Source organism: Telopea speciosissima, chromosome 9, assembly GCF_018873765.1.
Source record: "Telopea speciosissima isolate NSW1024214 ecotype Mountain lineage chromosome 9, Tspe_v1, whole genome shotgun sequence".
Lineage (NCBI taxonomy): Eukaryota > Viridiplantae > Streptophyta > Magnoliopsida > Proteales > Proteaceae > Telopea > Telopea speciosissima.
The window spans coordinates 9,287,886-9,311,261 of NC_057924.1; the positions used below are offsets into that span (position 1 = coordinate 9,287,886).

At 39.9% G+C, this 23,376-nt stretch overlaps 2 protein-coding genes across 4 annotated transcripts; one reads left to right on the plus strand and one right to left on the minus strand.

Moving 5' to 3' along the window:
* Nucleotides 1-296: 296 nt before the first annotated feature.
* LOC122640256 (universal stress protein PHOS34-like) lies at nt 297-12,475 on the minus strand. Of its 3 annotated transcripts, none has more exons than XM_043833407.1 (3): nt 11,719-12,475; nt 859-901; nt 297-529 (listed from the first exon to the last, which is right to left on the minus strand). In XM_043833407.1, exons 1-2 carry the CDS (start codon nt 12,422-12,424, stop codon nt 894-896), a joined length of 714 nt encoding a protein of 237 aa, XP_043689342.1. In that variant the 5' UTR covers nt 12,425-12,475; the 3' UTR covers nt 297-529; nt 859-893. The 3 variants fall into 3 exon arrangements, with proteins under 3 accessions (XP_043689342.1, XP_043689341.1, XP_043689340.1); XM_043833406.1 differs by having other exon boundaries at nt 297-526; nt 857-901; XM_043833405.1 differs by lacking the exon at nt 859-901 and having other exon boundaries at nt 297-526.
* Nucleotides 12,476-12,980: 505 nt separating this feature from the next.
* Nucleotides 12,981-14,087, plus strand: LOC122640257 (probable xyloglucan endotransglucosylase/hydrolase protein 8). The gene is made up of 4 exons (XM_043833408.1): nt 12,981-13,122; nt 13,217-13,318; nt 13,406-13,608; nt 13,695-14,087. The coding sequence occupies exons 1-4, from the start codon at nt 13,057-13,059 to the stop codon at nt 13,813-13,815; spliced, it is 492 nt and encodes a 163-aa protein (XP_043689343.1). The 5' UTR covers nt 12,981-13,056; the 3' UTR covers nt 13,816-14,087.
* Nucleotides 14,088-23,376: the final 9,289 nt, after the last annotated feature.

Consider the following 23,376-nt stretch of genomic DNA (forward strand, 5'->3'; position numbering starts at 1 on the left):
CTGCTCACATGCCTGTGTCTTGGTTTGGGTTCAATCCAACCATCAAGGCTTATCAAACAGATTTTAGAGATTCAACTACAGCTACCAACAAGATCAGAAGGGTTAAAATGATAGCACCATACCAGGGGTCTGATCACGAACTCACAACTAGAGACCATGCAGCACAAAAGCATCGGGAAATACACGTAATACCAGCCAATTTAACGTTGTGCTTGGTCTCTATAATAAGTAATGAGATGATAATAGACCAGAAAGGTATTTAGCAAAACAGTATAAACTGTCACAGGGGAAACTCCATTTCACAAAGCATTAAAACCTTTTCTCATGACCTACATGAAACCGAAAGAACCCCAGGAACCACACAAATACCATCAATCATCTCATAGTACATATATATGAAAGACGGAGAGACTGCAGCAACACTACTAACCACTGTTCAATATACATGGCATGAATCTAACCCACCAAAACATCTCAAATCTCAGCTTCCCCAGCCTCCAGTAGACTCAATTGCCTTCTTCACTTTCTGCATCAGAATAGGAAACCTATATCGCAAACAACCTTTAGCCCATGATATTCAACGACAAAAAAAAAACACAAATTTATACAGGTTAAATTGTCTAGCTAAGACATGAGAAATCAAAATAGGCTGACATCAGTATGCCAGAGCCGCACAACCAGTTCCAACATTAAGACTCATGCAAGGTTACCCTGGAAACACGTATTCAGGTGTAGGCTAACACATGTAGCAATTAGCAGTCAGCGAGAAGGGAGAGCTATGCTCTACTTGAATGTGCATGCGCTCTAATGAAAGAAAAGTAGACAGCAGTTAAATTTTCCAGCATGAAGTCATCACCTGAGTCGGTACGTCCATGCCATGAACCAAGCAACACTCAAGCTTCTGCAAACACAACACAGAAATGTCAAAGCCATCACCTTAAATGCTAAACAAAATTCTGGGAGTATCATCATTTTGTGCAAATACTTCGTTGGATTTACCATTTTAATCCAAGGAATTAAATCGTTCATAACTAGTGAAGAGAATACCCAAAATCACTGTTGCATTATGAGAGCAAAATTAAATAATTGGCCAAGCCATCATAAAACAGTATACCCTTTTTTAAGGGAATTCACTTTCAATGGGAAAATGGTGGAGAAAAAAGGATTGCAAGATATCTTGGAAGAATAGTGCATAATAAGCAAAGAAAAAATTATTTTGCAGGTACACCAGAAGTTTACACCAAAACTGAACAAAACCAACCCAACAAAAACAGAACTGAATGAAACTAATGAATTAAAATTAAGAATGCGTATCGTCCACAACACTCACATTTAGGAACAATCACTGACCCACCAAAACAAAATGGGAGAAATAAGAAAAGGGTTGCAAGATATTCATGGAATAACAGTACACACTAAGCAAAGAAGAATTTAATGGGGGTAATTTACACGTACCTCCCCTGAGGTATCACGTAAGTACAGATTCACCCGTGAGTTTTGGATATTTACACATGCCACCCCTGCTTTTCAAAATAATTAATAAGTAAACCCTAGAACAATGGTAAAGTGAAGGACATAACAGCTGCAACAATGGAGAGCACCATATCTGATGAAAATCTGGGATTTGGGAGAAGACACTTTCGGCAATTCCGGACGTTGCAAGCAATCTATAACTTGAAATCATTGTCTCCTTCAAAGGGAACTTGCAGCAACAGATTCATACCCTGCAGATCCTCTTCATGGCTTCACACTTTTGGGGTAATCGAAAATGCTTCCCCTGTTAATGAAGGGGGAAATGAGGCTTATTGCAGGCTGCTGAAAAACGAACTTTTTGGGACTGATTTTGGGTTTTTTCTCCTGCAGGTCCAGGTCAGGCTCAGGGTTTGCCTTTGATGAGTCCAAGCAAGAATATGTTGAGGTTTAAGACCGATCCATCGAGTCCAAGCTCACCTTACTCTCCATCTGTGTTTATCCATGATGGAGCAACTTCCGGGAAGGTTTCCACGCCACTTAAGCCTCCTAGGAAGATTCCCAAGACACCCCACAAGGTTAGATCCAAGTGATCAGAATATTGTGTTCCAATTATAACTTCATAGTTTATAATTGGCGGTGGACAGAGCAGGGCTGGTGAGTTGCATAGGGCAGTCGAGTGTAAATAACAGATTATTCATGTTTTGGATCTCTGTTTTGGGTTCTCTTCGGTTGGAATCAACAGGCCATGGGACTCCTCTTCCACCCTGCTGATCTCTCTATTTTTTTTCGGGATCTTATTTGTCTGCACAAGGGATTGCTTCAGCATGAATTTCAGGTCAACCGGACCTGCAGAACTGGTTCTCCTTATCTGATCGATTTTACCAGGTTTCAGGGTTTTATAGGCTTCTCGATTTTGGGATTTCTACCAAATCATGCCACTGGTTGCATAAATTTTTGGGGATCACTTCCCGCTGTCTGGTATTTGTTTCAGTTGTCTTCTCAGGTCAATCATATGCGGAAAGTCTCCTCACCTCCTTTCCAAACCAGGAAGAAGAAGAAGACGATGACGATGACGATGATGAAGAAGAAGAAGAAGAGGACCACAATGTCATTCTACCCTATCAAGGGTATATTGGTCATAAAATGTCTAAAACACTCTTAACGCTCGCAACTAATGGGAACAACCAACGGAGTGAGTTTACTTATTAATTATTTTGGAAAGCAGGGATGGCATGCATAAATATCCAAAACTCACAGGTGGTTCTGTAATTATGCGATACCTAATGGGAGGTACGTGTAAATTACCCCTTTTTTTCAAGGTACAGCTGAAGGTTACTCCAAAACCAAACAGAACAAACCCAGTAAATGAGAGGTTGGTGAATCAAAAAACATGAATGCTCCTCAGTTATGTTCTCATTTGAAAAGAGCCCATCAGCCACAAAAGAAAGAAATTGTTAAGACTATATAAATCTCAGTGTTTTGGAACAGCTAGAAAACCTCCATAATGCTAAGACATCCCCGTACACTTTCCTTAAGGCAGCACAATTGCTTTGATTACTTTAACAATATGCAAAGCTCAAGGAATTCTAGAAGAGGCAAAAGACAAAAAACTGAACCAGAAATTCGGCAATATAAACTTGCATAACTGGTAAAAGATTGGATGCCTGGGAAAGAGTGGGTTACAGATATGACAATGGTTGCTCATGCCAACAACAAATCGCCACATTGCCACAATCAGTTCAATTGTGATAAAGCTACATAATCGGATAGTTTCAGCTTCTTTCTTTTTCTTTTCCTTTCCTCTATTTTAAATGTTAGGTCAAAGAGATTTTATTGCAAAAGAACAGCCAAGGTATGAGACATAAAATAAAAAGCTTTGGGTAAATCATCACCAAAGGCCTAATAAGCCTAAAAACCTCAAGAGGACTAAACAATAGGGTAGGACCCAATATATAAGGACTACCTAACCACCCCGCTGGTGGCCAGCTAATCTGATAGATAATTAGCAAATCACAACCTCCAAGAGAACCAAAAATCCCCATGAGAGCAAAGCAAACTCACTCTCATGATGAGATGCATACTGCCAAGGTTCAACAGGATGAGCTTGGAGTCAATTGATTACCAACTTGGAATCATCTTCAATGAGTACATCCTCCCCAACCATTGGACAAAGCAATATCCAAACCTTTGAAAATAGATTTCTGCTCTGCAGTAACAGAGTAAGAGCAACCAATGGTGCCGATTCCCACTGGGTCCTAACTACAACAACAACAACAACAAACTCAGCCTTACCCCAACTTAATGGGGTCAGCTACATGGATCCAAACAAAACAAAGTATGGAAAACATAGTTTTAACCAAAAAAAGGAAAGAAAAGATGGGGAAAGAGATGAGAGATGAAAAAGGAAAAGGACAAAAGAAAGATGGGAAATAAATAGAAAAATGAACGATGGAAGATGGAAGAGAAAAGAGGCATAGCCAACCCGTCAGGAGAACTCAGCTAAATGGGGTCCTAACTATACCATAAATATTTTAAGAGTAAATTACACGGACCTCCCCTGTACCTTTGATAACCTCAGAGAGCACCCTTGTATTTTCAAAAATTACAATCAACCCCAGTACGTTAGATGAGGGATTGTGCAGCGATGAGGGATTGAAACAGGGGTGTGCGAAGGTTGTGGGTGGGGAGCGTTCTCAGGAACGATAGGAGAGGCGTTGACAAGGTCAAGAGTACCCGTCAAGGGAGGGATCCCAACTCCAAGAGGAGAGGTGTGAACCGCATGCTATTGTAAGAAGCTTACTGTCATCTGAACTTTGATCTACACTCTCAATTGAGTTCCAAACCTCTTCGGATTAAAGTTCTGCAACTTTGCTTCAGAATGATGGAACCCTACACTATTATCATATCTTCTTCCGTCTGGGGATGGAATTACAATGTAATCTTGCGTTACAAAACAGGAAACAATTTCGCAACCTCTACGCCTCCCTGGAGAGGGCCAAGATCAAAACATTCAAGAAAATCAAGGAATCAAGATTCACAATGATCATATTCTTGTGGTCATGTGGAACGATGCTTATTCGGACGTTGCCTCGAAGACCTTGCCTTGATAATGGAATGCCAGAAAAAGCTTTCGTGGAGGTACTCACCCACAATGGGTGATGAACACAGCATCCATTCAACGATCTTCTCTCCCAGGTGGTCTGGTTGAGTTGCAGAGAAGAACAAGGTGAAAACAAAATAGAATTGCTATTTAGGGCAACTCATTCAAAAGGGCAAAAGGTTAATCTCACTTCCAGGTAGGGTAACTTGGCCATTATGAATTTATTTCCTCTATGACGTCATCACTTAACAGCAGATCACTAACAAGGTGGAGTCGAGTGTAACAACGTTTGTGAAATACGGGCATTAAGCGTAATTTTTTAAAAGATAGGGGTGTTCCCTGGAATTAGGCAAAGTAACAAGGGTGGTCCGTGTAATTTTCTCATATTTTAATTACACCATATTCACAAGATTGTGGACTTGCTAAAAAATATCACTGGACAACCTTTCAAATGGCACACTACAACAACAACTCAGCCTTATCCCAACTAAATGGGGTCGGCTACACAGATCCTTGTGAAGACAAAAAATTAAAACAAAGTAAAAGAAAAGAAAAGAAACACAACATGGCCATGCCTTTCGACGTCATATTAGAGACAAGACCTAAACTATGCATGTCTTTCCTCACCACTTCTCCTAGGGTCATTTTAGGCCTGCCCCTAGCTCTTTTAGTACCTTCAATCTGAATCAAGTCACTCCTCCAAACTGGGGCGTCCGAAGCCCTACATAGAACATAGCCATGCCATCTCAAACGACTTTCTCGTAGCTTATCTTGAATCAAGGCAACCCCCAAGTCAGCTCTAATATGGTTATTCCTTTCTTTATCCTTCCTAGTTTTGCCACTCATCCATCTCAACATTCTCATCTCCGCTACACTTAGCTTATCTATATGACACTTCTTAACTATCCAACACTCCGTGCCATAAATCATAGCCGGTCTAATGACTGTCCTGTAAAACTTTCCTCTAAGCTTTAAAGGGATCCGTCGATCACATAACACTCCGGATGCCCCTCTCCACTTTATCCACCCTATTTTAATCTTCTGTGAGACATTATCTTCAATATCACCTTCCATACTAATAATCGATCCTAGATACCTAAATTGGTTACATTGTAGAATCTTCGTTTCACCAACTTTCACACCCTCATTCTCAACTTCAGTTGTTCCAACCTTAGTAAACAGAACTCCTTCTCAATTGGAATCCCAACTCTTATGTTAATTTCTTGCGTTCTTCCATTTTTTCCTTTCAATTTCTTAACAGTTACTGCAGCACTATTTTTTCCTTCTCTCGATCTTTAGGTAATTCTTCTTCATTCTAAAATTCCAGCAACACAGATCCATCACATAGCATTTACAGATTCAGCTACCATTTCCCAATTCTTTCTAATCCTTGATAAGTTCACTTGGACCCTTCTTGAATCATAGTAACCTCTTGAAACTCAATGATTCAAGAACTCAGAAAATCATTGCCTCTCTTAATCATGTTGTCCAGCAGTCCCTATTCCATCTTTTTATCCTAGGATTACAGCAGAATTTGCATAGCTCAATTGAGTTGTACCGATAGGATAACCATCCACAATCCTTATCCATGCCACCAGCAGCATCTTAGGCCACCACATCATTTGACATAACCATGTGGCTGCTCCTCTTTGAACCTCCTCAACTCAAATAAACCATGGCAATCCATATTTGAACCACTTGGTTCAGTCAAACCAAGCCAAACCAAGCCAAACCAAGCCAAGCCAAACCACTTAACTCAAAGATAATATTAATAAACTCTATTACATTAATATAAAAATCTAACACTAATTACACTCTAACCCATTTTAATTTGGTCAAACCATGATTAAGGTCCCAATTACTCAATCTTGGATACCTTAGCTGTCATGCTAGGTGGTCGCCCTTTAACTTGCCACCCAAACCCAGCCTAACCTAAGATGATGCCACACATAATCCACTAACTCATTACATGTTGCTGATATAAGCCCACTATCAACTCTTGTGACAACACATACTACCATGTTAGGTGGCCTCTTCCTAAGCCACCACCACCTTGGCCCATGCACATGGTGTCTAAACCATGTTGCGACACATGGTCCAATAGGGTGCTGCCACCTTTAAACATCATTAATTTTAATTAATGATCCCTTAACTTAATTAATCAAGGTTACTTTTAATTAAGCATGATTACGACTAATCATGCCACCTTATGCTTCACTATTCACACCTACTTCCCTATTCACTTAGTATATAATATGTACATATATATACCATAGTTGATATAAATATACCATAATACATAAAACAATACCTTAGTGTATTAAAATACTTCATAATCCTATAATATGAATGTCAAAGATGAAAATTCATAAAATAATGTCCTACATTAATATAATATAAAATATCATATTACTCAATAAAATAATATTAAATAGCAATAACACTCACCATCTCAATGCAAATATTATTAGAATATTCACAAAAGCATTAAAATATTCATAGACATCTAACATAATATTAAAATAATGATGACATGCATGCGGGGTGTTACATTCTCCCCCTCTTATAAAATTTCGTCCTCGAATTTTCAGAGCTTGTTACTTACTAAAACTTACAACTTAGAAAGAATGGGTTATTCAGAACTCACTGCCCCAATTAATTATAACCCAAACGACAAGGTAAACTTGACTGCGATAATCGTTGGTAAGAAACAAAACAGAAACATGTTAAATCAGAGCACAATTATTTAAAACAATGAAGAAGGCAAATACTAGTGCCAAGGATGACAAGAGCTCGGCTTAAAATAAAAGAAATATTGAAAAAGGTATGAGGGCTCTATCGAGCGCCTGCTTAGTGGTTAGAAAACCAACCCCCAGATTTATGGTGAATGGAATGAATTGTTTTGGTTTAGAATATTAGTTTGTTTTCAGATTAAAATCTTCTTCCTCCTATCCTTAACCTTAAGTGAGCCCATCACTTATATATCCAACAATCGACCTGCATCACAGCCTCACCATGATACAAGCCTCCTAGCATAAGCATTAGAAAACTTATTTCAAGCAACGATTTAGAGATGGGTATCTCAATCCAGATCATTCCTAGGTGCCAATCTAGCTTGATCTGGATCAGTTGATCCAACTGAAGGATCAGCAGATTCAAAGGAATTACTGACATGGTGATTGATCTACTGCGTATAATAGATTGGATCAGTCCCACCATACACCAGGCCAGATAAGATGAACTAGATCAGCATTGGCTGATCCTTGAAACCAGATAATATTTAAGGAGGGTATAAAAGTATAATGAATATCAAATGGTCACAAGACACACAACAAGCAGCTCTCATCTCATCTAAAGATCACAATTCCAAGATCCTATGCCTCAAACAAACCTGAAACCAACCAGCACACCAAGTAAAAGTTCACCCAACTACGGCTCCCATTGCTGATAAGTCCACCTAAAGGTCCTAAACCACTACAAACGAAATCCCAAAAACCTGACAATACCCACAGCTGGGCTTTGAACCTGAAATGACAGTAGTTCCACATAAGCACCATAAACCACATGTCCACATCAACTAATTCCTGCTGCAAAGGGAATGTAGCCCATTCCTCGAAAGCAGTTTTTGCAGGATCCCTATACACCAAAATTATCACTTCAGGTTTTGGCGAACGAATAATCATACAGCTCTCTTTCCGGACAACACATACTAAGTGACCCCCACCACTTCTTCAGTTAAGATTGGATTCCACATTTTTTTCCATGTTCTTTCGGGGGCAAATTGAAACAATTTATGCTACTAAGAACATATAAAAATTGACAATCAAAAAAGACCCCACAAGTATGACCTGAAATCAATGGATCAACTGATGCAGCTTAAAAATATATAGAAGAGTTTAATTACCAAAAGAAGAAATCTAGTCACTTGGGGACTCACTCAACCACAAGAGGACCTCAAACTCAAATGGGGACTCATTCAAACCAAGAGTGGTACTAACTCACCACAAAGGTTACATTGGACTCAAATTCTTCTTCTCTATTTTTCTATACCTCAACAACAACAAACTCAGTCTTATCCCAACTTAATGGGATCAGCTACATGGATCAAACAAAACAAGATAGGGAAAAGTGAGGACTAAACAAAAATGAGAAATGAAAAATGGAAAATAACAAATAAAGGATGGGAAATTAAAAAAATATATATGAAAGAGAAAAGAGGCACAGCCCAACAAGTTTTTCCATACTTCACAATACAAATATATATAGGGAAAGGGAAAACTAGCCGTTGGAAAAGAGACTCTGAAATATAGCTATTAGATAGAGCCGTTGAATTATATTCATTGGAATAGAATCGGTGGAAATATAGCCATTGGACATTAATGACTAATGACATTATTATGGCTTCATCATTCTCCCCCATTTTGAAAGAACTCGTATTCGAGTTTGATGCAGCCACATTCATCGTCCAAGTATCATTATCAAGCTTCTCCAACTCATCCTCTACTTCTAACATGGTGCTCAAGAACAGAACTTGCTCTGGTATCAAACTGATGCAGCTCAAAAATATATAGAAGAGTTTTATTACCCAAATAAGAAACCAAGTACAAGATAACAAGGGTCAAAGAGGACCACTAAACTCAAGGGTCAAAAAAGAACCACTAACTCTAGGGTTGGGGACTCACTCAACCATATACTCCACAATGTGTATATATATATATAGGGGAAGGGAGAACTAACCATTGGAGTTTGATGCAGCCACATTCATCGTCCAAGTATCATTATCAAGCTTCTCCAACTCATCCTCTACTTCTAACATGGTGCTCAAGAACAGAACTTGCTCTGGTATCAAACTGATGCAGCTCAAAAATATATAGAAGAGTTTTATTACCCAAATAAGAAACCAAGTACAAGATAACAAGGGTCAAAGAGGACCACTAAACTCAAGGGTCAAAAAGAACCACTAACTCTAGGGTTGGGGACTCACTCAACCACAAGAGGACCCCAAACACAAATGGCGACTCGCTCACCACAAGAGGTTACATTAGACTCAAATTCTTCTTCTCCTTGATTTTCTATACTCCACAATGTGTATATATATATATAGGGGAAGGGAGAACTAACCATTGGAAAAGAGGCGTTCAAAAATAGCAATTGGAATAGAACCGTTGAAAAAAGAGGCATTGAAAGATAGCAGTAGGAATATAGCCATTGGAAACTAATGACAAGTGACATTATGGCTTCATCATCAACGTTGCAGAAAAACTTACATACCTTTAAACAAATGCAGAGCCAAAATGGCATCCATAGTTTCAACAGATAATATTGATTTATGGAAAACTAATGATCAATCACAGAAAAGCAGAAAAAATTACAGCAGAAAATTGCATCCACATTTGTGAAATTTGTTGTTATTGGTAAACTTGAGCAAGAGACTGGTGGCAACAACCAGAATGAAATATTATTTGATCATGGAATTTCCATGTCGGGTGCACCCATCAGAATCGGAACAGACCAATTACCAGATCCACCTATCATTGCCGGCATAACCATAAAAAAGATCATTAAAGATGTGTGAGCAGTTATTAAAACATTATACAGTTGATGATTCCCACCAAGAATTTGATTGTCGGGTCGTGCTAATTCCATATGAATCAATACTGGGAAGCATGTGCCCATCACTCCAGCAATGACACCGAAGCTGAAACAGAGTCCCTATATCTTTGTGGTTAGTGGAGAATAACCATCAGACCAGATTTGCTGTAAAATTGGTAGTAGATCCATAATCAGAAAAGTGCTTGTGATTGTTCCAGAAGAAATGAAACAAAAGATATAGGAGAATGGTTAAAATGATGTTCTATATGAGAGGTATTTGAGAAATTCCCTGAAAGACTTCACTGAAATAGAAGTTGAGGCCTTACCTTGATTTCAAGGATAACGCTATGATGGGCCGAACGAAGGTTGTTAATAAGAACGCTTACGGAAACAAGAGTAATGAAGAAAAAAGTTTTGATTCAGAGAAGTCTATTGATCCTTCTGAGTAAATTCCGCTTGCTGAAGTACAAGCCATTATCAAAGGCAAAAAGACTTTGATTCTGACTCCGGACACACTATCATCAAATGAAAGGAGCCTCTGAATGATGTTGTGCCTCCATTAGAGCTAAAGCGCCGGGTCTCGGTATCAGATGTCTCTCTAAGACTCATTTCGGGGAAAAGGTTCGGGGAGAAAAGAAATATGCCACTAATACTTCTACTAGGAGCCAAAATGGCATTCATAGTTTCTACAGGTAACATTGGTGTCTGGAAAACTAATGACCAATATTAAATACAAATTTTGAGTTACAAAATTATGCCCATTTTAGAATCAGAATTGTAAAAGATAGTGAGATGATATATAAGTGAAAACGACAGACACAAACTCATTTAAAATTTGAAAATAACAATCCATAAACAAAGGTTGTCAAACAGCAGTATCAAAGCATAATAGGCTAGTATCACTAAATAGAATGCATCCTAGAAGGCAAAAGATAAATAGTGTACCACTTTGAATAAATAAAGGTGCCAATAGCTGGGCAGATAGAAGAAACATATCAACACATGCACCCAATCACTAGCCCTTCCCCAAATACTCGAGGCTCGCTACCAGGATCCATGCAGGACAACCACTTAAGTAGATTCACGCCAACCGAGTGTTCAAAAATAAGCACTCCACTAGAAGAAACTACTATATTATCGTCCAATTATTCTGAATTAAGAAAAACATAAACCCATCTCCGGTAATAATATAATAATTCAGCAATAAGCACCGAAAGACTTTGCCATTCCACCACCATACCACGAAAAGAAACGAACTAAACCCCCCCCCCCCCCCAAAAAAAAAAAAAAACCAGTTGAAAGAATGAGAGAAAGAAAGGAAGGAATGATAACAGGGGAAAAAATCATTTCTTCCAATCCAATCAATCCATATTCCATACCAGGATCATAAACCACAAGAGAAACCCATGCCTGACAAAACCAAATCCCACCATTCCTAACGAGCAAAAGACAAACAGATATAGTAGAAATGAAAATTGAAATACCTAATTAGTAACAACATTAAGAAATAATAATGGGAATTAAATCAATATCAATGAAGAAAAAGACCAAACCTTTCTGTTCCTCGGGGGCATCGTGATACTCCTGATCTTCCTCCGGCACTGGGTGCAGCTCTGCCTCTTTGGCCGCCGCCCTAGCGTTGGCAGCATCAGCTTGAGCAGCAGCAGCTCCGTCTTTTTCATCGGGATATCTAACAACAACCACGGGACAAACACAGTGATGGACGCAGTAATCACTGACGCTACCAAGTCGTCCCTTGCTGTTGCGTTTTGACGCACCAAACCCTCGACTACCCATAATCACAGCACTCAACCCTAACCTCTCGACCTCTAAGCAAAGGCGCTCCTTCATGTCGTGGTCCTTGACGATATGGATCTTAAAAGGGATCTGGGCATCAACCAAAGGCTGTGACAGATCGGTAGCTTTGGTGGTGGTGAAGGCATCGAAATCATCCTCGAGCTTCTGCTGGGACTCTTCGTCGGTATCGACGGATTGGTCAACGGAGCCCCAATCAGCACCATAGAGGACGCTGGTGGGACGCACGTGAAGCAGGATCACGGCGTCACCGGGGCGAAGGTAGTTCTGCACAGCCCATTTAACGGCAAATGCGCTTTCGTCGCTGAGATCAACGGCGATGGCGATCCGCCGATGGGCCCCGGAGGTGGGTGTAGAAGCGGATGATAGTGGAAAGCGTGGTGAGGACGGTTGGATGGTGGGAACCGGACGGTCGGATTCCGTCGGACTTTGCTTCGAAAGCATTCCGGATGAAGCAGAGAAAAATCGAGGCGTCTAGGCCTTACCGGGTTTGGGGAGATCTTTTGTTTTGTTTTCCCTTTCTCTTCTATTATCGTCTTTGAATTTTCGTTCTCTTCCTTCGTTTGTCGTTCTGCTTGAGTTGGTCTGCGAGAGCAAACTATGTTTGAGCGCAACCGAGACGCGGAGGGATCGACAGAGAGGTATTGGCGAGTGCAGTTTAGAGAGGTTTCTTTTTTTGCCGGGGAAAGCCGCCTAACCCGAAGGGATAATTACTCTTTTTTTCTTGGGTTATTTCCAAATGCCCTCCTGAAAATGGTCAAACTTAAAGTTGCCCCTCTGAACTTTTATTAATTTCACATGTACCTCTACTTTCCAATCTAAGTACCACTATAGTCTCTGCCGTTAGACAGAGACGTTATAACATAACGGATCCCAGTTTTTGAACTTCGATGGACCATTCTACCCCTGAATAGGATAAAATGACCAAAATGACCTTACCTGGAAAAAAAAAAAAAAAACCTACAACTCTCCTTTGGCACTTCTTCTCGCCGTTGGAGCTCTCATGGCTTGTTGTCCTACAATGGAAGCGGCCACATCCAATTTTTCTTTCGCAGATAACTTCGATATAATGTGGAATGAGAGTCATTTCAAGACCTCTGAAGATGGGAAGGTCTGGTACCTCTCCCTCGACAATAGTACAGGTACAGAGAGATGAATCTGTGTTTTGCAATTGGGTCTTATTCTTTGATTTTTGTTATTGAGATACTGTTTGTGTTTTTGTCTCTGAGAAAACAGGTTGTGGGTTTCAAAACAAAACAGAGATACATATTTGGGTGGTTCAGTATGAATCTCAAGCTTGTTGGAGGCGATTCTGCTGGTGTTGTGACAGCCTATTATGTAAGTTAAATCTACATTGGATTTCTACTTTGTGAGTTTGTGGTAATAATTGATGAATGAAGAGGTAATCGAAATCTGGAATTGCAAATGTGCTCGGATTTGGGAGCAGGGCCAACGAGGGATGAGCTAGATTTCGAGTTCTTAGGGAATAGAAGAGGGGAACCCTATTTGATACAGACGAACGTTTACCAAGATGGAGTTGGGAACCGTGAGATGAGGCATATGCTCTGGTTCGATCCAACTGAGGACTTCCATTCCTATTCCATTCTCTGGAACTCTCACCAGATTGTGTAAGTTTCTACTCCCTAATCCCAAAAAAGAGAATTTTTTTTTTCACTTAATTGATGTGAGATTTTTTGGGGTTTCAACAAAACAGGTTCTTCGTCGATGCTGTGGCGATAAGGGTTTTCAAGAATTCAGATTCATTAAACAACACTTTCTTCCCTAACGCGAAGCCCATGTACATCTTTTCCAGTATCTGGAACGCTGATGACTGAGCAACCAGAGGTGGGTTGGAGAAGACGAATTGGACATTAGCTCCATTCGTGTCCACATACACAGATTTCAATGGCGATAGTTGTCAATGGCAAGACCCATACCCTGATTGTGTCTCCACTACCACACAACAATGGTGGGATCAATACGATGCTTGGCATCTCTCTGACTCTCAGAAGAAAGATTACGCTTGGGTTCTCAGAAATCTCGTCATCTACGATTACTGCCAAGAACAAAGAGGTTCCCAACCTTGCCACCGAAGTGTTCTTTGAGTCCATGGCCAAGAGATGATTCCAAATGGGTTCAATCAAAGGGGTTTGTAGGTATGATTGCAAATGGGTTGATAGATACCTGCAACTCATCTTCCCCAAATCCTTGCAAATGGGTTCAATCAGAGGGGTTTGCAGGGATGATTGCAAATGGGTTGAAAGTTACCTACAACTCATCTTCTCAAATCAATTTGGGGAAGATGAGTTGCAGTTTTTTTTTTTTTTCAAATAAGGGCATTTTTATCATTCTACCCTATCAAGGGGTAGAATGGTCCATCCATGTTAAAAAACTAGGAACCGTTATAACATAACGGATCTATCTAACGGGAGGGACTATAATGGTATTTAGTTTGAAAATCAGGGGTACATATGGAATTAGTAAAAATTCAAGGGGGCAACTGTAAATTTGGCCATTTTTAGAGAGACATTTGAAAATAACCCTTTTTTCTTTTATCCGTTTTCAGCACGAGAGCTTCGTTGAGGTTGACGCCTGACGGAAGGAAAAAAAAAATAATATAATTAAATGCATACGTGGAAAGAATTAACAATTGCGTCATTGCGTGTGGTGTAAGGAATTTACACACTGCATGTCTGTAATAGAATCTCCATGCATGACATTAACATAGGGCGCACGTTCTCTGTCTGGAGCACATCTAGGCGCAGGTTGCACCTAGACACATGGGACGGGATAAAGGCGGGGTTGGGGCAGACTGGTCATTTGCCCAACCCCATGTAGTGATATGTTTGGATACTTTTTTCTATCTTTGAATCTTAAGGTTGTGTTTGGTGAGCATTCTCAATCAAAAACACATTTTGAGAGGAGAGAAATGGTGTTTGGTATGCATTCTTGTTCTTGGATCTCATAATGCATTAGAGATTGCGATCCATTCTATAACAAGCTCTCTAAGACATACAACATTTTTGTTCTTGGATCTTTCAACAAGATCACATTGTTTTGCATACGAAATCTTCAAAAGCTTGACTTTCAATGGCAGTCGGAGCTACAGTCTTTTCCCATTGTTGTCAAAGCATCAGTCAACCTGTCTACCTCACCAATTGCATTTCTTCACTCCTCTCCATTGCTTACTTCCTCCTCCACTGTTGGCGTGACAAGATCCGCACTACTGCCCTCTTCTCGTTGTAACCCTCTCTGAGATCGCCATCATAGTCTCTGGATCACTTCATTTACTTTCTCATATTATTTTGGCATCAATTTTGTCAAACTATCAAACGATGGAGCAACCAGCCCAGTAGGAGACCCTAGATCACCACTAAGATCATTGAGATGAAGAGCAAGTTAATGACTATAAGGTACCAGGTCAAAGTCAGACATGAAACCGACGTTCGACGACATGTCGGTGAAGCTGCAATAGAAATGGAGACAGGCGCTGAGGACTCAGCTAACCTAAAACAACAACAACACCAGCGATGAAAATTTTTCATGGAGAAATTCATTTAGGAATGCATTCTCAATCCCAATATAAATATATGCTCCAAACTAATCCATTTGGTCGCAAGGAGAATGAAGGGAAGGGAAGTTTTCAAACCTAGAAAATAAATTTTTGTAATCGTCACTTCACATGATCTCCAAAGCACTCTATATTTGGTAATTAAATTTCATTTTATTTTACATCAAAATCCTTGGATTTGAAAAGTAAAATTAAAATCAAGGCAAGAGATCATTGTCTGGTCATGTAGCGCCTACACTAGCGCATGGACCAACGAGAGCGCACGTAGGGGCATCAATATATATGCGATTTTTTTATTTCATGGGGGGTAGGATTGTATTTTTGTGTGTTCGTGTCTGGGTGCAAGAGCCATACGACCATCTAGCATTTTTTTCCGTTAAAAATTATATGTAAAAAGTATCATTACTAACTAGGACTAAGTTTGCCTTTAGCCACGGTGAATGATAATCCATTCAGTGATGTGGGTTCATATACACATAGGCGGTTACAGGAGCATATTTTGGGGAATATACTAAAACCCATAGGGTTTTTTGAACCTTAGGATGGTGGCAAAACATTAAGGGGGGGGGTGTGTGGAAAACTTCGTCCTACTAAATATGGTAAGAATTTAATTAATTTGTCCAATGAAAGTAATGATTACAAAATTTTACCATTTAGATTTGGAAATTTTCACTTAATTAATTTTCTTTACAATCAAACGGATCCAAAGGGAAAATGATATACACACATTCCCTCACATTTTTCTCACTCTTGGCAATCTCTGTGATGTACCTAAATAAGGCTCTCCAATGCTTGTGTGATGCGTGGTAGAGCACTAGAGCCACAACTGCATGGAGCAGCCCTGAACCGCCAGTAACACCCGCGCGGTACCCGATCGACCTGGATTGGGAAATATAGTTATAGAATGATACAATCCCCACGTGGAAAGCAATACCTATCCAAATCCTAATATATCGCAGTTAGTTAGTGTTGCAATCCTACAAGGAAACTATACCCCCCCATTGCACGGTAATATGGATCACTAACGGTACTCTTACCAAATACACTTTCATGATCAAGATTTCCTACCAAGGATGAATGTTTGCAATCTAGGACTCTCCATCACCGCCTCTACATACAGCCCACACTATAAATACTCGGGTATAGATCGTAACGATCATCTTGAATTCTAATAATTTATTTGTTGTTAAAGAGACCTAATTTAAGCATCAGAGAGTCCCCCGCTGGAGAAGTCCAGCTCTCCCGTGCTTGTTTGTTCCTCCTTGCAGGTTCTATCTAACGGTTTCTTGACGCAATACTCCAACACTATCCTCCCGATTATATGATTTCCATGTAAATGAATAGTGAGGTATCATTCACATAGATGAGACTCGGATCCAGTCCAGTGTGCATACAACTGTTGAAAGCATTTGTGCATGCACCTAGCAGAGTGCCTCCAACCGTTGGATGCACGTTGAAGATAATTTCTTTCCTTCTTTTTTTTTATTTTTTTTTATTTTTATTTATTTTTTTTAAATTTTAGTCAACTAGAAACGAGTTCAGGAACAAGACCTCCTCCCTACCGCCAAAATATGTTGGAATAATACTACGTGATTGTACCTGGAATCCTGGGATGGAATATATCATTGAATTATTACCCTTATATTTGAAGCACAACTCATCGTCACACTAGTACGTGTGTGTTTGCATGTTTCGATTTTCAAAAGGATTCTGTCCAGCACCTTGCCCGGGCTGCATGTGTAGCGCCAGACTTGGTGAGGCGTGAAAAGACCTCCTCACCCCTGCTCGGGCAAGGCGCTCAGGCAGGGGTGAGACTAGGGGTGTCAATTTGGGACCGGAACCAGGAACCGTCCCAATACCGTCCCGCTAAAACCCAGTACCGGACTAATGGGACGGTACTGGTATCTGATTTTGGTATCGAATGATAAATGGGACGGGATGGTTCTAGGACGGGATTCCCAATGGGACCAGTACCGAAATACCAATTAGGTACCGAAACTACTAGTACCGTTTAAAAAGAAAAGAGTATATAAGATCTTTTTTTTTTTAAAAAAAAAAAAAAGGGTATAAGAATTACGACTCATTAAGGTTTCACTAATTGCCTTTTGAATACGAAGAGGAACAACAGGTCAACAATCGTAGCTTGAAGTCTATCTTCACAGAACCTGCTACAGTGCTACTCCCTCGACCAACTGCATTTACCAGGTTCTTCCTCTTCCTTTTTGCACAACGGGATTCTTCCATTTTGTAGGACTTCTCTAGATTTAAAAAAATGAGAAGCTTATTACATGTGATCTTAGGGAGTTTTTTTTTGGTAATAGTGATCTTAGGGAGTTTGAAGTTTTAAGATTACATAATTTAAGTTGCTTTATAAAAACTTAAAAGCAGTAGACAACTTAGATTTCATGATAGTGAAAAAATTCCACAACACTAATAAGCCCGTCTCGTTAGAAACAATTAAACCTCTTCCCCCTTTTTCTACAGTGCTTAGAACCGTTTAAGAACCGATACCGTCCCGTCCCGCTAGTAATCGGGATTGGGATCTAGGTTTGGTCCCGTTAACTAAATGGGACGGTACTGGGATTGGCACTTTTGGTACCGGTACCGGTACCTTCCCGTCCCAAATACTGGGAACCGTCCCAATTGACACCCTTAGGTGAGATGATCTTTTCACACCTCACTGTATCCGGAGCTGCACATGCAGCCCGGGTAAGGTGCTGGACTCGAGCCGAGTCCATTTGAGTTCCACTTGCCCCACGCTTAATTAGTAAGTTCGGGAAGAGCAATTGAACGGAATCGGATACGTTCGGCAATTAAACGGACTAGACAGCAATAATACTTTTCAAAAATCCGGTGTAATAAAACGCATATGGTAATAATAGGATACGTGTTTAATACGGTCGTTCTATAAGCAAAAATACAAGCATATATTCACTAAGTAATAGACATGCATCACCTAATAAACAAAATAATAGTATATAGACAATGATTTTATCAAAAGAAACCTCACAACTAAAATAAACACAATATAATATCCCCTATTACATCTCATCAGATTATCATTTAACAAATCAAAATATTAATAAAAGTATCTCATACGACATAAGAAAAGAAAATAAGACATAATGTGTTCTAGAACTCAATTCTAAGATGAGCTCACATCAATGAACTCATCTCTAAGATGAACTAACATCACCAATGGAAGTTCATTTGCCTCTGCAATCACCAATTTACCTAGCTGCAATTAACCGTCTACCTGAATTGAAATGAGAACAGAGATGAAGAAGATGAATGGAATGTGGACAGTCAACGGCTAGGGTTTGAAGAAAAGAAGACCAAAATCGTATTATGCAAAGGTTTTGTTTTGTGTTTTTTCTTCTTTAAGTTTTGAGTGTTTTTTTTTTTAAACAAAATTAAACTTAAATTAAAAAATATTAAACGCGTTTAATTCATGTTTAATACATGTATAATACGGGTGCACTTAAAAAATGAGTATTTTACTATATATATGAAAATATATGTTAAAATATATTTTTTTGAATTAAACGTTCGAATATGTGTATAATATGCGTATTATACGCGAACTTACTAACTAAGGTCCCACGCTGAGTTCTCTTCCTCTCTTTCCGACTTTCCCCATTGAATTATATCTTATTGAAATCAATTTCTTATTTTATTTTTTTCTTCATTTTATTTATAATTCAAATTTATTTTATATTTGGTTATTAGATTATGGGCAGATTTTCACATCCCCTCCCTTTTTATGTACCCTTGAAATCAAACTTAGTCGCATGGATTTCTACAAGGATTGATGTGAAATTGGAAGGATTAAGTTGAAATCTGCCAAAAATGAAGATAGAAAAGGCATATAGATTTGCTCTTTTTTAAATGCTTTTTTATGAGATAATGTTCTTTGTGGGGAACAATCCCTCCCCAACACCCCTCTTTTATCTCTCTCCTTTTCATGTGTATGGTCTATATGTGCACAGGAGAGACACAGAGAGGTGCGCTCTCCCACAAGACATTTTTTATTCAACAATATTATAGATTTAATAATTGTTAGAAAATCAGGTTTTGATTTGGATGTCACCTAAGTTGAATAAAAAAAATCATGAAACCTAGTCAAGAGTTGTGAAGGCTCGCCTATGATAAAGAAATGACTAAATCAAGTATGACTCTGTTCGAGTTTTCATTGACTTGGTGTTCATGCCCAAGTCATTTGAAACTCTTAAACTATAAGTTAGGTCTACAACAAAACGAAACCTTCTAATTATTGTCCATTGTCTTCAATATTAACCTTTTTTTTTTTTTCTCACATGTGAAGCAATCATAGCCTTAGTTCCCCTCCCCCCACTCATAGAAGGAGAAGAAGGAAGATAATAGTAAAATAAGAAAGGGCAAGAGATCTCTACTTGGTCGCATGGTATCTACACAAGCGGTTGGGCCAATGGGTGAGCATGCTTGGAGGCAGAGGCGTCATCTCACGGTGCCCTATAAGAGGGCGTAGGAAACACCACCAAGTAGAGATCTTTTTCCCGATAAGAAAAGAGGCTTGATCTGATTATGATTCTTGAAATTACGTCCTTTTTTGGTTTTGAGGTAATTTCCCTTCACCCATGGCAAAAGAGGTAATCTTTCACCGTGGGCATTAAAAGGGGTGGGATGAGGACAATAATGAGCGTGGGGGCATATTCGAACTTTCATTCTATAGGTGGGAGTTTTAACAACTGTCAGATTGTGGGTGGCGAAAACTTATCCTTTTTTTTATGAAATTGATTGATAGTGTTAACCATGGATGGTAGTCTAGGGGTGTCAACCGGCTGGCCCTGACTCTTGACCGGTCGGACTTAATTGGGCCTTGACATCTGAAGCCCAACAATGTGACTTAATTGGTCTCCCAAACCCAACATTGTGACTGACCAACTAAATGGTCAATTGGTTGTTGAGCGTAACTGGCCTCGCTAGAAAAGAAAGGGAAGGGGAAAAAGTTGAAGTTTGGTTTGTGCATGCGGGGGCGACAGGATGACCAGCCCCCTTCCTCGAATTTTTATCCGCTGCTGTGAGCATCGTGTGGTGCAGCAATGGTAAAGTGTGCATAGTGTGTACTGCTGTTGTATGATACGATACGCACAGCAGCGTTGCAGTTACAGCAGTGGATAAAGGTCCCCCTTCCACCGACCGTTGCAAGAGAACAAGCTTAGGGAAGCTCTCAAGGAGGATATGAAGATAGGTGTCTGGTTAAAATGCAAGATATGGATTTTGAGTCCTCCAATCGAGATGGGAACTTTGGCAAGTCGAAATCCCTCACTATTAACCGAACCTTCGAGACTTGAAGACTCCATTCCTGATCGATCGACCAACCATTTTATTGCAGTGACCGACTTCGCCAACCTTTGGGGTCTATGATCAAAGGACCAGTGGTTACTGCTCAAACCATCATGGAGATCTCAAGATCTCATCTTAGCTTCACTTTTATTTGAAGGTCTCTGTCAAGGAGCCCCTCTTCCTCCACAGTTACTGCAAGTGGTGAATCTTTTCCATCTCTATCTCAATTATCATGCCGACAAAGCCATTCACTGCAAGAAACATAGTATTCACTCGCAACATAGAAAACTACAAAACCTTATGAACTTTTCCAACTATGTTCTAAGTAAGCCTTCTCTTTTAGTTGTCGATACGGTGTTACTGAAGAAGATACCATATATTCTAAGTAAGCTATCTCTTTTCCCCTCTCTATTTTACGCCGACGGTGCCATCTCCCTTGCTCGTTCCATAAGATCCACTATTTTGTGTTAAGCCGAATGTCCATAGCCGTTTTTTTGTAGTTGAGAGAGAGAGAGAGAGAGAGAGAGAGGGCAACACCGGCAATTTGAGGGTTATGATGAATAATCATGGACTTGAGAGTGAGAAAGAGATACAAAATAAAGGTTTGGTGTGTAGAGTGTATTAAAGTACTTAATTATATAGCAAATTTATATTACTAGTCCTATATGTAGATGATAAACTAGGGAAAGAAAACAATGCTTGATCGTGTGGTTTCTATTAGGGGTGTCAATAAAGCCCGCTCGGCCCGAACCGGCCCTGAGCCCGGCCCGGACCCGACCCTGATTTTTCAGCCCGAAGGGTGGGTCAGGGTTTAAAAATTGCTTGACCCTAGCAGGGTCGGGTCAGGATCGGGTTTAAGCCTCGGATTAAGCCCGACCCGACCTTGTATTGTTTATAAGCATGTTTATATTTTTTTATATATACAATATATACTTATATAGATATTTATATTTATTTATAGGGAAAATATCACGTACCTCCCCTGAGGTATGACTTATGTACACTTTCACCCGTGAGGTTTGGAAAATTCCACGTACCTCCCTTGCTTTTCAAACTAAGTAACAAAAACACCCACCTCGTTAATTGTAGACGTTAAAGGTTAGATTTTTTATGTAAATGACCAAATTACCCTCATCTTCTTCCCCAAATCGTTTCTCTAAAACATAAAACCTTAAACCCATTTAAGGGTTTCAAAACCCCAATGCCGCCTTTAGCGGCGGCCAAACCAGAGGACCGACGCCCTAAATGTTATTGGCGAAGGATTGCCGTGTTTCAGCGACTGCGATGCAGACATCAGATCCCCATGAAAGTGGGCGTAGAGCACTAAGAGAACAGCTTCGAAGCCTACAAAAGATGGGGTTGGATCGTCGGACGCTGCAGATACGATGCGAGAGAGATAGACTCCTGCGACGAGAGGACTCAATCACTGCTCTGCAAATATCACATAATGGACTTGATATGAAAAAAGAACGCCAATCAGGGTTCATAGAAACCCTAATTCGTTCTAATTCGAAGCTTACTTGTTGATAAATTAGTCAATCATAGAAAACAGAAGAGACAAGAGTCAAGAATAGATTAATGGATACAAAGTATACAAACAGACGAGAAGAGAAAAGAAAAGAAATCTTTCTCTCTTCTACAGTGGCGTCTTAAGATCTGACAAGGGTAAAGAGTGACGAGGGGGATTGTGGGAGCATGGTTGCAGTAGGTATGGAGCAGAATCGGCGGAATTGAGAATCATGAGAATCAGGATCTTCGAGTTCTGTTCAAGATGTACAAAGCCAAAATCGAATACAAGCCTCTTTTTCAAACCAGCCAAACTGAAAACCAAAATCCATTCGGTTTTTATTTGATTTTCATTAACCTCATTAGAGAACTCCTCCACCAATTCTTTATCCTTCTTCTGCATCTTCCAATCCAACCTCTCCGAGAAAGCAAACATCGTCTCCTTCTGCTCCTGGTTGCCGTCGTCATTGTCGTTGCTGCAACTATTTGATGAAGAAGCCTCACTCTCCTTGGCCTGAGATGCCGGTAACTGTACACGTTACTGAATTAATGGTGGCCGGAGACCTGCAGTAGGGTTTTTCACGATTCCTGTTTTGGCCGCCGCCACAAAATGGGTAGCAAGTTGCATAAATTTTTTTTTTTTAAAAGCAGTGAAAGGAGGGTCGCGGCACAGAGGTGGGAACCATTGTCATGGTTCTCTTCCTCAGTCGGATCCTTCGCTGGATTCCTTAGTTGCCGGAATCAGCTCCTGCTTTCACGTTTAGGATTGAAGGGTTTGATACCCTAAATGATTTGGGAAAGAAGATGAGGGCAATTTGGTCACTTAAATAAAAATTCTAACGTTTAACTTCTACAATTAACGGAGTGGATGTTTTTGTTACTTAGTTTGGAAAGCAGTGGAGGTACGTGGAATTTCCCAAACCTCATGGGTGAAAGTATACATAAGTCATACCTCAGGGGAGGTACGTGATATTTTCCCTTATTTATATTATAC

Bases quoted from the DNA above. Each gene is read 5' to 3' on its own strand.
- LOC122640257 (XM_043833408.1), top strand. From the start codon at position 13,057: ATGAGAGTCATTTCAAGACCTCTGAAGATGGGAAGGTCTGGTACCTCT. The intron at 13,319-13,405 runs GTAAGTTAAATC...CTGGAATTGCAA, and splicing joins GTGTTGTGACAGCCTATTAT to ATGTGCTCGGATTTGGGAGC. The intron at 13,609-13,694 runs GTAAGTTTCTAC...TCAACAAAACAG, and splicing joins TGGAACTCTCACCAGATTGT to GTTCTTCGTCGATGCTGTGG.
- LOC122640256 (XM_043833405.1), bottom strand. From the start codon at position 12,424: ATGCTTTCGAAGCAAAGTCCGACGGAATCCGACCGTCCGGTTCCCACC. The intron at 527-11,718 runs GTTTGGTCTTTT...ATTCTGATGCAG, and splicing joins TGCCCCCGAGGAACAGAAAG to AAAGTGAAGAAGGCAATTGA.